The sequence below is a fragment of the Carlito syrichta genome, unplaced genomic scaffold, assembly GCF_000164805.1.
Source record: "Carlito syrichta isolate Samal-C Ts95f unplaced genomic scaffold, Tarsius_syrichta-2.0.1 Scaffold289164, whole genome shotgun sequence".
NCBI classification, from domain to species: domain Eukaryota; kingdom Metazoa; phylum Chordata; class Mammalia; order Primates; family Tarsiidae; genus Carlito; species Carlito syrichta.
The window spans coordinates 48457-66005 of record NW_007233260.1 but is presented as its reverse complement, the minus strand read 5'-3'; the positions used below and the strand labels follow the sequence as shown (position 1 = coordinate 66005).

At 37.5% G+C, this 17549-nt stretch overlaps 1 protein-coding gene across 1 annotated transcript in view; it reads right to left on the bottom strand.

The window, feature by feature from the left end:
* LOC103256255 (sodium-dependent phosphate transport protein 1-like) overlaps positions 1 to 17549 on the bottom strand; it is a 49054-nt gene that overhangs the window by 18535 nt on the left and 12970 nt on the right. The window contains exons 3-9 of the mRNA XM_008054156.1: positions 15191 to 15424; positions 15019 to 15106; positions 14587 to 14673; positions 9706 to 9824; positions 9442 to 9603; positions 8282 to 8414; positions 8042 to 8189 (exon numbers count right to left, since the gene is read on the bottom strand). Of these exons, the coding sequence (XP_008052347.1) occupies positions 8042 to 8189; positions 8282 to 8414; positions 9442 to 9603; positions 9706 to 9824; positions 14587 to 14673; positions 15019 to 15106; positions 15191 to 15424 (971 nt within the window). The remainder of the gene's footprint in view (positions 1 to 8041; positions 8190 to 8281; positions 8415 to 9441; positions 9604 to 9705; positions 9825 to 14586; positions 14674 to 15018; positions 15107 to 15190; positions 15425 to 17549) is intronic.

Below are 17549 nucleotides of genomic sequence, written 5' to 3'. Positions count from 1 at the left end.
CATTTATCTTCTTTTGTTTCTGTAACTCTATGCTTTATCTGTGATTATTTGCTTCTACCTGAAGAATTCCCACTTAGTAATTCTTTTACTGGGGATCTCTTACAGATGAATTTTCTCAGTTTGCCTTAAAATATTTTTATTTTACCTTAGTTCTTGAAGGAAATTTTTGGTTAGATATAGACTTCTAGTTTAACAGTAGTTCTCTTATTTACATTTTAGAGATATCAATTGGTTGGTTTCTGGTTTTCATTGTTTCTTTGAGAAGGCAGCGATCAGTCTTACTATTGCCCTTTTGGAAGTCATGTGCTAATTCTGTGTGACTGCTTTAAAAATCTCTCTCTCTATCTCTCTCTCTCTATCTCTCTCTCTCTCTCTTTATCTCTTTCACTTTCTCTTTCTCTTTCTCTCTCCCTCCATTTGTTTTTTAGCAGTTTTACTATGATGGGTTTAGATGTGGTTAGCTTTGTATTTATCTTATTTATTCTTCATTAATGACATTTTAATGACTGTTCTCTTCACAGATTAAGAAGCCTTTAGCATACTGTGGCTGTGGGAAAGGATTTCACTTATGTTTACTGAAAGATGTGCTTTCATTCTATAGTTAGAGATGCAAACAGAATACCCACTGTCAATAATCCTAAGTGCCATGACAATTTTTCTGAAATTATATACCCACAATGGAGTGATTCACTGTTTTCATAGCAGCAAGGTGAGAGCTCCTTTTTTTCTTTAATTTTCTTTTTATTGGAAAATATAGTTTATTTCAAAAGTAGCCTGGGCAGCGAGACCTCATCTTTACAATAAATCAAAAAATCAGCCGGGCGTGGTAGTGCATGCCTGTAATTCCGGCTACTTGGAAGGCTGAGGCGGAAGGATTCCCGGAGCCCAGCAGGTCAAGGCTGCAGTGCCGGGAGCGGCCACTGCACTCCAGTCTCAGTGACAGAGTGAGACTCCAACTCAATAAATAAATAAATAAATAAATAAATAAATAAAATAAAATAAAAAGTAAATTAGAGAGAGAGAAAGAAAGAAGAGATTCACCTCCTAAGGTGGGGAAGGGGGCCAAAGCCAGGAAACATAGCGACAGCCATAGCTCAAAGAGTACATGGCCACACCAAAGTCTAATAAGGCAATAGCCTGCAATGGTCTGGCAATGGCCAGTGAGAGCTTCTTATACCTTACCCCTTACACCATCCAGTCACCTAACAGTAAGTATTTGATATGGAGAAGGAAAGCAACCTGGTGGTTACTCTAATGCAAGACATTTTTCTGGAACACAACTTAGCTCTGCTTATTCTGGCTGGGCACGGTGGCTCATGACTGCAATCCCATCATTTTGGAAAGCAGAGGCAAGAGGATTGCTTGAGCCCATAGGTTCAAGATCAGCCTGAACAACTTGGCAAGAACTTGTCTCTACAATTAATTTTTGAAAATTGACTGGGAGTAGTGGTGCATGCTTGTGGTTCTAGCTAGTTGAAAGGCTAAGGTGGAAGGATTGCCTGAACCCAGCAGGTCGAGACTATGGTGGCAGTGAGCATGCCACTACACTCCAGCCTGAGAGGCAGAGTGAGACTCCAACTCAAACAATAAATAAAATAAAATAATAAATAAATGAAATAAAATTGCTTATTCTTCAGCTGCAGCAAACCCATGGTGAAAAAGCCTTTTGCCAGTTTAAATATCCACTCCAGTGGACTTTCAATTTTACTGACTTTATACTTTGCTATAATGTGAATGAATAAAATGCGAACAAATAATCAGATATCTGAACTATGGGTCAGTCCCACATAGAGGGAATTCAGGAGTATATAATTACTCATCAGTCAAAAATAATTAAAAGCAATTAAAGTTTTCTTACATTCTTCCTTTAAGAAGTCTAAAAGAATGGAATTGTCTTCTTAATGCATCATAGAGAATCTTAGGAATCTTTTCCACTCCTGACACCTTCCAAAGAAATGGAAGCCACTACATTTTCAAATCCTATCTGTGTCATACAGTCTCATTCCCAAACAATATTCTCACAAAACCACATCTGTGTGACTCCTCTTCTTCCTTCCAGAAGTTTTTTCTTGCCACATCTGTTCTGCTCTTAGAGATGTAATCCCTTGACCCACTCTTCAGAACTAGCAAAGACTGAATTTCCCTGAGAGGATAATTTAGAGATCTATCTTCTATGGGAGTATCTTTAACAGCAAGAATAGTATATAATTAGGAAAATTATTGGTTGAATAAGTTGTCTTCATCCACTAATAAAAAATAGTTTCCTGCAAACTGATATATGATTGAGGTATAACATATATATTTCATACAGATGGAGGATGAACTAGATTAAGGGTATAAGACTTTTTTTCCAAATTGTATATTTGCATATTCACTCAGACTCTAGAAAATTTTCCTCCACACTGGACTGAACCATAGTCTTTTGTTTTCTCAGTCACGCTATGTGAATATTATCTCACTCATATTGGACATAAAAAGAACATCATGTATATAAGTTTAGGAATATATCTATGCATGTATATATCTTCTTAGTTTCTCTGTTTTTTTAAAAAGAAAATATGGTTCATTTTGTATTGTACATTATACATCAAATAATAAATTTATGTCTTTATACAATATTAAGTAACAGAACACCTGCAAGCATTTTTTAAGGTGAGTCTTGGAACAGAATAAAGCAAATGAATGCATAATCTGGTTACTCTGGCATGAACTTTGCATAGATCTAGCAGACAAGATTCTTTATAGAATTGTATCAAAGTGAGTTATTCTTGGCTGATTTTGCCACTTTACCCCAGGGCCACTACTTTACAAAACTTCAAAGAACTCTATTCATATTGGATTTATGTTTCCCAGGGAGTGTTAGTCCCCCAAAATGCAATGTGAACCATGCTTCTTGAGTTTTACAAATGACAGAGTTACTCCTGTTAGTCACACTTATACATCTTTAAAGAAAGTGTAACAGTGAAAAGAGCAAAAGTTTTGTGCATAGCAGATCTGTATTCCAAATCAGTGGTGAGATCTTGAGCTGAAAGTTAAGTATATGAACCTTAGTCTTCTTAATTATAAGATAAATATGACTAGCACTTGGGTTGTCATGATAATTAAATATGCATAAGCATAGTTATTATAGCAATGGTGATGGAGTAGCTAACCCTTATACCGTTTTTGCCGGGATATGCCAGGAACTATTCTGCACTTGACCTATATTAACTTACTTAATACTTTTTAATAACTTTAAGAGGTAAGTATTCTCTTATTTCCTCTATTTTATACATGAGGAAATCAGAACGGATAAGATAAGTAATGTGCTTGAGGTAAATGGCCATATTAACATTGAAATTTAGTAAACTAACTCTAAATCTGTGCTTCTCACTGGGCTACAATTCTTCCCATACAAGTGCATACACCTAATATATCATTGGATACATACTTATTAATGATTATGTCTGAATTATATAGATATTTGTTCAGAAATTTTGACCTGCTGGCTATGGACAATAAAAGAGTTGAAATATCCAGATTACAAGGAATGCAAACAATTCAACATCAACAAAAACAAAACAAATAATTCCATTAAAAAGTGAGAAAGGGATATAAATAGACCCTTCTTAAAAGAAGATATACAAATGACCTACAAACAAAAGAAAAAATGTTCAAAATCACTAATTATCAGAGAAATATAAATGAAAATCACAATGAGATATCTTATACCTGTCAGAATGCTATCATTAAGAGGGGGGAAAAGCAGATAGTGGCAAGGATGAAGAGAAAAAGGAACACTCTACACTGCTGGTGGGAATATACATTAGTGTAACTATTTTGGAAAACAGTATGGGGATTTCTCACAGAACTAAAAATAGAAAAACCATTTGATCTAGCAATCCCACTACTGGATATCCACCTGAAGGAAAAGAAATAATTATATCCAAAAGATAGCTACACTCATATCTTTATTGCAGTACTACCTACAATAATAAAAATGCTAAATCAACCTAAGTTTCCATCAATGAATGACTGGATAAAAAAAATTATATATATAAATCCCAAGGGTGCCAAAAAATATATGCACACTTTAAGAGATGTTATCTATGTATTACCTCTTGTAATTGCAGCAGTCAAATGTGACTTGAATTCATCTTTTGTTATTGGTATATATTGAGTATTACAATTTTAATACAGTTTTTTTCCTTTCCTTTTTTCCTGTATATATATTTTTGGCACTCTATATACAACTCAGGTAGATAGATAGATAGATAGATAGATAGATAGATAGATAGATAGATAGATGATAGAGATAGACACACATCATGAAATACTTTTCATCCATAAAATGACTGAAATTATGTATTTTGCAGCAACATGGATAGAACTGGAGGCCATTTTCTTTAGTGAAACAACACAGAAAGTCAAATACTGCATTTTCTCAGTTATAGGTGGAAGCTAAATAATGTGTACACACAGACATAGAGTGTGAAATAATAGACGTTGGAGATAAGGAAGAGTGGGAGGATGGGAGGTGGGTGAAGGATAAGAAATTAATTAGTACAGTGTACATCAGTCAGATGGTAGTATCACTAAAAGCCCAGGCGTCACCACTACACAATATATCTATGTAACAAAACTGCATTTGTACTCCTTAAATTTATACCAGAAAGAAAGAAAGAGAGAGAGAAAGAGAGAGAGAGAAAAGAAAAGAAAAGAAAAGGAAAGGAAAGGAAAGGAAAGGAAAGGAAAGGAAAGGAAAGGAAAGGAAAGGAAAGGAAAGGAAAGGAAAGGAAAGGAAAAGAAAAGAAAAGAAAAAGAAGTCCTGCCTTTGAGAGCTTGGGTTCAGTAAGAAAAATTTTAAAAACCTTACCTGGCTACAACAAACTATGTAAACAAATAAAGCAATCTTATTTCCAATAGCTACAAGAAAGATAAAATACTTAGGAAAAAATTTAACCAAGTAGGTGAAAACACTGAAAACTATGAAACATTGATGAAAAGAATTGAAGAAGACAGAAATAAATGGAAAGATATCCTGTGTTCATGGATAGGAAGAATTAATATTGTTAAAATGGCCATACTACCCAGAGCAATCTGAAGATTCAATGAAATTCTTGTCAAAATTCTGACAACTTGGCAACCCCCTCGGGTCCCCTCCTGCTGTGGGAGCTTTTCTGTCCTCTCCATAAATCCTGATTTCTCACACACACAAAAAAAAAATCTAACAACTTTTTGCAGAGAAATAGAAAAATCTATCTTAAAATTTATATGAAACTACAAAAGACTCTGCATAGTCAAAGCAGTCTTGACTAAAAAGTACAAAACTAAAGACATTACACTATCTGACTTCAAAACAAACTTTAAATTTATAATAATCAAAATAGGGCTAAGCATAGTGGCTCAAGCCTGTAATTCTAACACTTTGGGAGACTGAGGCAGGAGGATCTTTTGAGGTTAGGAGTTCAAGACCAATAGGGGCAGCATAACAAGACCCCATCTCTACAAAAATGTTTAAAAATTAACTGTGTATAGTGGTACATCCCTGTAGTCCCAGCTACTCAGAAGACTGATGTAGGAATATTGCCTGAGCCCAGGAGTTTGAGGCTATAGTGAGCTATGATTGTACCACTATGCATTTAAGTCTTGGTGACAAAGCAAGATCCTATCTAAAAAGAGAAAAACAGAAAAACAACAACAACATGGAACTGAATAAAAGCAGATACATAGATCAGTGGAATGAAATAGAAAGTCCAGAAATAAATTCACACATTAAGGTTGAAGTAATTTTCAACAGTAGAAAATGCACAGTAGGAAAAGGACAGCCTCTTCAATAAACGATGTTGGGTCAACTGGGTATCCACATGCAGAAGAATGAAGAATGGAACAAGACCCTTATCTTACACCGTGCAAAAAATCCACTCAAAACCCATAAAGACTTAAACATACGACCTGAAGCTGTAAAACTACTAGAAGAAAGCATGCAGAAAAACTCCCTGACATTTGTCTAGGCAAAGATTTGTTGGATAGAACTACACGAGCACAGGAAACAAAAGTAAAACTAAACAAGTGGGATCACACCAAGCTAAAAGGTTTCTGTACAGCTGAAGAGACAATTTAAAGAGTAGAAGAAAATATTTATAGACCATACATCTGATAAGGGGTCAATAGCAAAAATATATAATGAACTTATCCAACTCAGTTAAAATATGGGCAAAACACCTGAAAAGAAATTTTCAAAAGAAGATATGCCAATGGCAAACAAGCACATAAAAAAGCCTGACACCACTAATCATCAGAGCAATGCAAATTAAAACCACAATGAAATATCCCTTCACACTTTTAGAATGATTGATAACAAAAAGACAAAAAATAAGTTTTAGTGAGGATGTAGAGAAAACGGAATGATTGCATACCATTGGTGCAAATGTAAATTAGTACAGTCATTATGAAAAACAGTATGGAAGCTCCTCAAAAAATGAAAAATAGAGCTACCATATTCCAAAGGAAGTGGAGTCAGTATGTCAAAGAGATATCTGCATTCCCATGTTTACTGTAGTATTATTGACAATAGCAAAGGTATAGAATCAACCAAGTGTCCATGAACAGATGAATGGATAACAAAAAATGTGGTCTATTAGGGGGACCCCAAAAAACACTGAATTTATTTATTAAAAATTGTATATTTAGTCTTATATGTTTAAACTTCTGTCACCTTCAAAGTACTCTGCATTTGATGCAATACACCTATTGAGACACTTTTTCCATGCTCAAAACCATTTTTGAACTCACCAATTTTGATGCCTTTTAGTGCTTCTGTCATTTTTTTGTTTCGCCACTTCCACACTGGCAAAACATTTACCCTTGAGGACTTTTTTTCATAAGGGGAAACAAAAAAAGTCAGTCATGATGAGATTAGATGAATAAGGAAGGTGGGGCATGGGGGTCATGGGTTTTTTAGTCAAAACTGCTGAACACTCAACACAATGTGGGCAGGTGTGCTCATAAATCACCCATCATGAAATGGCAAATATGTTGAAGAATCTCAAAAAAAATTCTTCGACTGAAGCCGAATGCAGCCTCTCACACCAATACTAGCTGGTACACTGATGTTGATGTGTTCCTAGAACACTTATCTAGCAAGGAAAGCCTATACCACATGAGGCCCATCCTCCAAAAGATTATTCTAGTTTTGGGGGGATAATCCCTCATACACACGCAATGGAATACTCTTCGACCTAATAAAGGAAATCTTTTCACTTGCAGCAACATAGATGCACCTGGAGGTCATTAGATTAAGTGAAATAAACCAGACACAGAAAGAAAAATTCTGCATGATCTCATTTATGTGTTGAATCTAAAAATTTGAACTCATGAAGTAGGAAGTAGAATAATGGTTATCAGGCACTGAGTAGGGGTGGGAAGGAGATGTTAGTCAAAGGATACAAAATTTCATTTACATATAAGGAATAAAATTAAGAGATCTACTGTATAGCATGATTATAGTTGTGTGTGTGTATGTGTGTGTGTGTGTGTGTGTGTTGTTTTGTTTTGTTTTGTTTTTGTTGGCGTCTCACTCTGTCGCCCAGGCTGGAGTGCAGTTGCATGCTCACAGCCATCCCAGCATTGACCTACTGGGCTCCAGTGATCCTTCCACCTCAGCCTTCCAAGTAGCTGGAACTACCGGCGTGTGCTACCATGCCTGGCCAGTATTTGATATATTTTAGAGACGAGGTCTCGCCAAGTTGCCCGAACTGGTCTTGAACCAGTGGGTTCAGGCAATTCACTCACCTTGGTCTCCCAAAGTGCTGGGATTACAGGCTGAGTCACCAAATCCAGCCAATTATAGTTAATAACAAGTATTGTATTCTTGAAAATTGCCAAGAAAGTAGATTTGGGGTTCTTTACATAAAATAATGAGTATTTGAGGCAATACATATGTTATTAGCTCAATTTAACCATTCCACAAAGTATCCATAATTTAAAACATCATGTTGTACACAATCAATATACACAATATTGAATTGTTAATTAAAAATAAATATTTTTAAAACCCTACCTGGGAGCGATATCCAAGCCATTTATTAATATTCCACTGAAGCAAAAGCTGCTTGTTGCATGAGCAAGTATCAGTAAAATGGCAATGCTGTATAAGCTGGAACCCAGGTAAGGCAAGAAAACACCAAAGATTGCAGGAAAGATAATTCCTGGGGAGTGATTCAGACAACACAGTTAGGTGTGCCTAGAAGTTAGGGTAAAGTATTTCCCCAAGTGCTTGAATGTTCTGGCTGTTCCTTACCTATTGTGGTGAAGAGTTTCCGGATGGTAATTACACTGAGAATATTCTGTGTCAGGAAGAAGTCTGATATCTGACCTGTTAGGACACCACAAATCCAACCAAACAAATAGGGAAGGGCAGACACCAATGCATTCTGAAGAGGAAACATTGTTCTGGGAGTGAGTACAAGGGGTAAAGCAGTACTGATACACAAAGTAATTTGTATGCTGAAATTTAGTATCTAAAATGTGTAAATCAACAACATAAAATACAAAAATTACCAATGGGGTCACACCAAAAAAGAGAAAAATGGTTTTGAGGTCAGTATCATTTGTCAGAATCTGTCAAGTTTTCACATTCTGGATCATGAAACTTAAAAGTACTGACAATAGAGGAAGATTCCATTCTGACCGGAAAATACTCATTCTGGGGAAAATGACAGAAAAGATAATGATGATATTTGCAAACGCACATAGAGCTTACATCGGACCCACTGCTATTAATCCTAGTAACTATTCTATGGTTTCATGGAAGATAAAATTAAGTCAGAAAGAGTTTATAAGACCTCACTGTTATGCTGGTCTCCAGGCTGCTCTCCTTGAAGTTCATTACAGACTGCCACAAAGTGACAAGCCCAGACTCCATTTCTAGAGGAGTCTTGTCTGGTTATTATAGTATCAAACAACAGAAGGTTCCAGACATCAGTGATTTTCCAAACCAGGTAAGCAATGGGTGTGCCAGTCTTTCAGAGTAACACCTGAATCCTAGGTTCATAGCCCAGACCCATTAACTTACCCCAGAGAGAGGACTGTAAGAGCTGGGCAGAGTGGCAGGACCTAGCTTAAGTGACTTTCAGAGAAGGACAAAGGACCCCAGTTTCCATACAGAATGGTGGTGGTGAGCCTTGAGTAATGCAAAAGGGCACTCACACAGAGTATGGGAGACAGGGAATGTGTGGAAACAAGGGTGCATGTGTATTGCTGTTGTTGGGCCAGACCACGTTTATATCAATAGCTTTTGTTCTGGGTGATTTTCATTTAAAAATTGGAAACAGTGAGTTTCCGGGTAAAGATCAGTAGCCACTGTTAGGGATGGGCAAGAGCTGAGACTAGGGTCATCAGAGTCAGAGAAACGAACAGAGTACCTCATAAAGCTAAAAAGGAAACAAATGATATGCTCACCTCTCTTATATCCACATGAAGCATGGAGTTGATAAAAGTTGGGGCATATACTGACATGACAGTATTTATACAGGAAAAAGCGAAAACACCCAAAGAAATAGCTAAGATTGGAAGTGACATAATCATAGCCTTGAAAGGTGGAAATTGTCTACTTGAGTTGACCTGGAAAGGAATGCATTAATTATTAGCACATAAGGACAAGTTTGAGCATGTTTAGTTTGGAGCAGAACCTGAGAGATCTCAATGCAGAGCTCTGTGTTCTACCTGCTCGACGAGGGAGGATGTGATGTATTCCTTCTCACTGATGCTTACACATGGGTGGTCCTTAGGGTCATCATAAAACAAAACAAACCAGAGAAGACATAAAGAACAGCCACAGGCACCTGTCAAAGCAAGACAAGTAAGAATTAGAAGTGTCTGTTTGTAGTGAGTCTTTTGTACAAACTGGCATTTTTCAATGCATCAGTCCAGGAACCCGAACCTCCTCCTTCATTTTTGAAACTGCAATAAGGCTTACATTTTTAAATCCTCCTTGTATCAACAGATGACTCTCTCCTGCAGAGTGAGTTTTATAGAAATAGTGGTAAGCCCCTCTGCCCTGTTCTGAACTCCTAACCTCTGCATGCCTCCATTTATGACAGCTGGGCTCTTTGTCCACATACTCTCATCTTTTCAAATTCCTAATGTTTTCCTCCTTGAGTTGGAACAACTGACCCTGCACAGGACTTGAAAATCATCCACTTGACTTTCAGGTTCAGATCTTGGCCTGAACCTTGTTCCTGAGACATAGCCAGAGCTTCAGTGATTATCCTGTGATTCAAGAGTTTGCCAAAGTATCTGTTGCTTTGAGTTTTTTTATAATAATAAACTGATTGTGGAAAATCCTCTCTTAGTACAGGAAAATGTCAGTCAGTCTTCCAGAAATGCATTCATTCATTTGACAAGTATGGATTAAGTGCCCATTATGTACTGGGCATCTATTCTAAGTACTGGGGATAGTTCAAGCTTCAGTGATTATCCTGTTATCCAAAAGTTTGCCTGTTATCCAAGAGTTTGATTGTTGCTTTGAGTTTTTTATAATAATAAACTGATTGTGGAGAATCCTCTGTTAGTACAGGAAATATGTAGTACTCACCAGTCTTCCATAAATGCATTCATTCATTTGACAAGTATGGATTAAGTGCCCATTATGTACTGAGCACCTATTCTAAGTATTGGGGATAAAGCAGTGAATAAAACACAAAAAAACCACACCTTGCCGGGCTCGGTGGCTCAGCCTGTAATCCCTCGCCTTTGGGAGGCTGAGGTGAGTGGATTGCCTGAGCCCACGGGTGCGAGACCCGCCTGGGCAGCGAGACCTCATCTCTACAATAAACCAAAAAATCAGCTGGGCGTGGTAGCGCATGCCTGTAGTTCCAGCTACTTGGAAGGCTGAGGCAGAAGTATCACTGGTGCCCAGCAGGTCGAGGCTGTGGTGGCCGGGAGCGGCCACTGCACTCCAGTCTGGGTGACAGAGTGAGACTCCAACTCAAAAAAGAAACCTTTGTGGAGCTGACTTTCTGTTGGATGAGAGAGAGATTATTTTATTTAACCCTCAAAATATTCACAGAATGATATTTTTATCTCTTTTTCAAAATGAGAAAACTGAGACTCAGATCAAAGTATTTGTCCAGAGACCTATGGTTAATAAGTGGTAACTGGCCCCCTAATCATGAGTTATATTGTCCAGGCAGGGAATATAGCCTTAGGGGAGGAGGCTGGAGCAGAGCTTTGATGAAAGACAAGAGTTAGCAGGTAGAAGAGGATAAGTTGGCAAAAGAATCTGAGAAAAAAATGGACAGAAGGATGAAGTTAATTGCAGGGAGGGCTGAGTCAAAGAAACTGAGATGAAAAGGAATGGCTTGAAAACTTTAATAAAGAATTGGATGGAAATGTTGGCAGAAATGGCAATAGAAATTTCCAAAATTTCTGAATTGCAAAGGTAGAATAAGAAAAAAAATACACAAAACAATATCCAAGACTATAGGACTAATATAAAAGATGTAGCATCCATGTAATGCAAAATGCTAGAAAAAGAAGAAAGAAAGAACGAAAGAAATATTTAAAGCAGTATTTCTGAGAATTTCTTAAAATTAATGATAGACCTCAAACCACAGATACAGAAGGCTCAAAGAACCCCCAGGTATATCACATTCAACTGCAGAAAATCCCAAAGAAAATTTCAAAAGAAGCCAGAGGTAAAAAATGACCTGAACAAAGGTTTAAATTTAGAATTTTGGCCATAAATCTCTGACCACTGGTCTCAGGTCTGACTTTTGTTCCTACCCAGATCCTTTCCCACAACACTAGGAGTTTTTATTGGATGTCTGTAAAAACCTTTGCCTTCCCATTATGCACTATTCACATCCTCTGCAAATAGTCCCTCCTGACTTCCTTAGTCAATCCCTAATTCAATGGATTTGGGGGAAAGTCCTGTTGATCTGAAAAAACTTTGGCTCTATTTGAGCAAAACATTCCAGGAGTGATGAGTAGAAGAAGGTTCATGGGCTTAAAGGAGTCTACTTTTCTGTCCCCATAGACTCTCTGCCATCTGAAGAAAGCCTGACTGGAGACTGTCTAGAATGGGCTCTCTACAGTGTGGAATCTAGGACAATGGCCCTCTTTTCTGGACCCCAGGACATCTTTGATGGACACCATAGATGATCTCGTCAAGGGCCACGTTTGTGGTACAGTGAGTTAAACAGTAGTCAGATGTGATTTGAGGAGATAGTGAGAGGTTAGGAAATGTGGGCAATGGTAATAGACAGGTTGTGCAATATTTTCCCTTATGAAAAGGAGGTCACTTGAGATAGAAGACAGAGCAAGGGAAGCCACTTAGAGATTTAAGAAGAATTGAGAAGTTTGAAATAGTCTTTGGTAGATAAACATAGCAAGATGATCAGGCCATGTGAAGTGCAAATGTAAGTTTGTGACTCAGTTTATTCTGTTTGGTGGTCTTCTCTAGCAATTATTAGCTGCTTAACGGCAGACATTGTCTTATTCTTTACAACAGTATCTATTTAGATTTGTTTAACTTTTATTGGCAAGAATATTCCAGTGGAGTTTAAAAGCAATCTTAGTTTTGGTTATGCCTCTGCTAATAACTTAGGCAGACATCTGTGGGTAACATGCGATTCACAATAAAGGGATTGTGGGGAAAGATACTTAAATCCTTAAAGCACTGCCATCTAATCCTTTTTCTTCCATTCTCGGTAATAAGGAGAAAGCATGTGAGACAATTCAAAGCAAAACTGTTATCATATATAATGTGTAGTCCCTTCCTTTCAGTTTCATGTAGCCATCAATGACAACTACAAGTGGCACACATTGCTGTACACTATCTTGCAGCAGGAATGTAACACAAATATCAGATGTCATTCAACCTTTGACCAGCAATATTATGCAGCATTAATTATTGAAAAGCTTTCTTTACATGGAGGTGAAATGTTAGCTCCCTGTAAATTCTACATACTTGGTACAGTTTTAGAACAGGTCTGCATTTTGTTTATAAAACAACCCTACAAGGCGTGCTTTCTTTCTTCTTCTTTTTTTTTTTTTTGAGTTGGAGTTTCACTCTGTCACTCAGGCTGAAGTGTAGGGGTGGCACGCTCACGGCCACTGCAACTCAACCTGCTAGGCTCAAGCAATCCTTCTGCCTCTGCCTTCCAAGTAGGTGGAATTACAGGCATGTGCCACCACACCCGGCTAATTTTTTGATTTATTGTAGAGATGATGTCTCGCCAAGTTGCCCAGGCAGGTCTCGAACCTGTGGACTCAGGCCCACCTCTCTCACCTCTGCCTCTCACCTCTGCCTCCCAAAGTGCTGGGATTACAGATGTGAGCCACTGCACCCAGCCTGCATACTTTCTTAAGTTTCCTTTTTCTTCAGGCTAGATAGTCCCAGCTTTTTCAGCCCCTTTTCTGATATGGGGTTTGTGTCGCATCACTACACTGACCATTACCACTGCTGATGACTAACACAGTGATTAAGGGCAATGGAATTTTTAGAATAGAAGACATGTTTTCATATTTTGACTCTGCCATCTGCTCACTATGTATATTGGATGTCTTGTTTGTCCCATTGATATAATTTTCACCCTTATTCACCCTGCTCTGGCTACAGTTTGATGACTTGAATGAACATCAGTAGATGTCTATGTCTTCTGCTTTTTGTTGTATTTGGTCAACAGAAGTCCCAGACATAGGTAAGAGGAAGAGAATTGGGTGAGGCTAAGTTGTCTTTTCAAACCCTAGTTATCTCCCTTCTAGGATTGCCTCAATCAATATGTCCTTTTATGAAATATCATGGGTCTTCTCAAGGTCTCCTACTCTACAGAACTCTCTCTTATGGCTTCTGGTACCTACTTCCTTGGTGGTCACCTCCGCACCTGGGGATGGTACTGGCTTCCATATTGCTAGACCCAGGTTACTGCACTATCCCTGTGATTCCACCATATCTCACATCTAATTCTTTAAGAAATCACTCTGTGAATAAACTCTTCTGAATTTACCCTGAGTATATGATTTGGGGCAAATTACCTAAGACTTTAGATGTTTTCTCAGTTATCAAATGGCCATACTAGCATTCATCCACAATCCCTTATTCACAAATATGAAATCAAGATCTGAAAGTCAAAAGTACTTTATAACTTATTCGTCAACCTCAATTCTTTATAGACTTATATGTATTTTAATTTGTGTTAATTTCATTTTTCACTGTAGAAATTAATGTGTTTGATTAAGAGTTGTCGCTCCCCATCATACTTGGTGTGTTAAGCATAAAGAGTATACTCATGTTATCTTTTTGAAATCTGAAAAGTTATCTACGTTGACCACCTCTTTCTAAAAAAATTTCATATAAAGCATTATAGAATGCAGCACCTGCATTATAGAAAATTATAAAAATAATGTACAAAAACACATGTGTAGTTCTAAGAATGATGCCTTGTTTGTGACAGGAACTTAATGAATGTTGATTTCTCTCTGTCCCTCAGTGGAATTTATTATTTTTAGTATTTAACTTTATATAATTATATTAGGTTTTTATTTTTATTTTTTCTTTTTAATTTCTTAATAATAACTGAGATTTTATAGGAAAAAACTCACCAAAAATATAAAAGACCATGGGCCAGCCCAGAGAATCACAGATGACTCCAGTCACAAGCCGGACAATGAAGGATCCGAGTAAAATCCCTAGTCAGAAGGCACAAACAACACACTTAGTTAATGCAAGCAACTGAATGTAGAAATAATGGAGCCTCACTGTAGCAATAAATAATTTCCTGTTAATAAATTTGTAAAGTGTAACACTGATCAGAAGAAAATAATAAAATATTTGCTTTTCCTTTTTTCTCTGTTTTTGGAATAAGAATGCCTCTTCATTGTAAATGACTTTCTCATCTTCAAAGTAAGAATACTAAAATAGATGATTTCAAAAGCTCTTAACAATTCAAAACACAGTTTATTTTGGTTCTCAGGAAGAACATGATACAATGAGATGAAAATGGGATTCAAGCATTCTAAGTTCTAAGTCTTTACCTGACACACTCATAGAAATAAGTCGGCCTCGTTCCAGGGGAGGAGCCCACTTGACCCATATTATACCTTGGACTGTGAAAGCTATCCCCTGAAATAAGAAAGATTAAGACATTTAATCTCTAATACTTGCCATGGATTTTAATCCAGTTCAGTTTTTGCAGTATCTTCTTACCTGAGATATTCCCTGGACTACTCGACATACAATGACCCAAGTTTCTCCAGCTTCAGCTGCTGGTGGGAGGAGCAGACTGAACAGAGAGCAGAGGCACATTGCAGAGCCAATCATTTTCTTTGTAGAGTATCTTCCAGCAAAGTATCCAACTGGAAATTGGATGAAGAATGAGCCATATAACATGGAACTTAAGATGATCCACTGAATATCAGGACTCCAGTTATACACAGGGTTCTGAAAGAAAAGGAGAAACATATTTAACCACTCTGCAGATTGGAGATTTACAGTGATATTCAGAAATTCAAAGAAACTGGTTTTCTGGTTTGTCTAATGTAAATAAAGTAGTTTCCCTTCCCTATATTCTTTGTCACAGGACTGTCTTTATTCTTATAACATCATTTTTCATATGTATTTTCATTTTACAATTGGTGTCTTCAAATATAATGTAAAGTCCTCATAGTCAGGGGCACCATCTGTACCTCCAGTACTTGTTACAGCAGAGACATTTAATACTTGTTTCTTGAATATTGCTAAACTGCATGCAACTCTTCTGCATAGTACTACATATACTGCAAATATTAATTTCCTTTTTTTGTCTCCTCTATTTCTCTAACTCCTCCATTAATTTAAGCTCATTTAAGTCAAGGCTGCAGTGGCTGGGAGCGGCCACTGCACTCCAGTCTGGACTACAGAGTGAGACTCCAACTCAAAAAAAAAAAATTTTAAACTCATTTACAAAACCACTTTCCCCCACATACACACTGCTCCTGGAGAGAAAAGTGGCGATACAAAGATCAAACCATGAAGACTTGTTAGTCTAAGTTGTGAAAATAACTGCATGGGGCAAAAAAAGTCATTTCTCTTCCTTTGCTTGGCTCTGGTGTGGCATGTTTTTCCCAAGAATGAGTAGGTTTGTCTGTCTATTCCTAGGTTAGGGTAGCCTTCTATTGTTTTTGGGGGGGGGGTTTACATTATTAAAGGGTAATAAATTCTTTCTTTTTTTTTTTTTTTGAGTTGGAGTCTCACTCTGTCACCCAGACTGGAGTGCAGTGGCCGCTCCCGGCCACCGCAGCCTCGACCTGCTGGGCTCCGGCGATCCTTCTGCCTCAGCCTTCCGAGTAGCCGGAATTACAGGCACGCGCTACCACGCCCGGCTGATTTTTTGATTTATTGTAGAGATGAGGTCTCGCTGCCCAGGCGGGTCTCAAACCCACGGGCTCAGGCAATCCACTCACCTCAGCCTCCCAAAGGCGCGGGATTACAGGCTGAGCCACCGAGCCCGGCAATAAATTCTTAACATTGAACTACTGTTGGGACTTTGGGGAAAGAAGTTGCACATGTTTTTGCATTCACTGAACAAGGAGAAACTTTAATGGTAGTAGGGAAGTGCAGGGTAAAGCTTCTTTGGGTATGTCTAAGATAGTCCCAGTCTCTAAACTTTCTGTTAGTTGCATATTAAGAAACATATGAAGAAATGAAGGGTTTTTCTGAATAAATAGTAAATATGCTGAGTGGTATTTTGTTTGAATATTAAATAAGGAAACAGGTAGGAATCCGTGTGTTTGTTCTGTTAAAAGATACATCTTAGATAATTGAATGCAATAGAGCTTAGTTGAGCAAAGAATAATTTACAAGTAGGGCAGCCTCTGAACAGGAATAAGTTCAGAGAGGCTCCGATGCAGCTGCATAGTCGAGCAAGATTTATGGACAAAAAAGTGAGATATTGAAAACAGAACTGAGATACAGAAACAGCTGCATTGGCTATAGCTCACAACTTGCTTGAACATGGTCTGAACAGTTGACTGCCTTTGACTGGCTGAAGCTTGATGATTGGCACAAGAGTAGGTTATAACCTGTTTACATATCCAGTTACAGTTCACCATGTACAGGGAAACCTTTAGGTGAACTTTAAAACAAACTGCCTCCTTATATACTGTAAATTGATAAACTTAATTTAACAATTTTCCCTTTTAGGTCAACCTCTCAATTTTGAGGAACTGACCAAAACTTTAGGCATTAACATCTGTCATTATTGTAGATGTACTTATTTGGTCTCAAATCCCACTGAAAAATAGCAGAACAATCAGTTTTATAAGGAAAGAACAAAGACATCAGGTAATTTTTCTTTTTAAGGTTTAGAGTAGATGAGACCTCCTTTTGTTGGAATCTCCTTTGTTTGTAAGAGACAAACATAGCATGGTTTGTTTTAAAACCTATCTGCTTCTTTAAAATTTTAGTTTGGTTATGTCACATTTAGCATGAATGACTCCATTTTGGTTCGATCTGATCTATTGGGGCCTACTTCATGACCTCAGTCCAAAACAATGACTTCCCATAATTTTGTTTACAAATTCTCCTC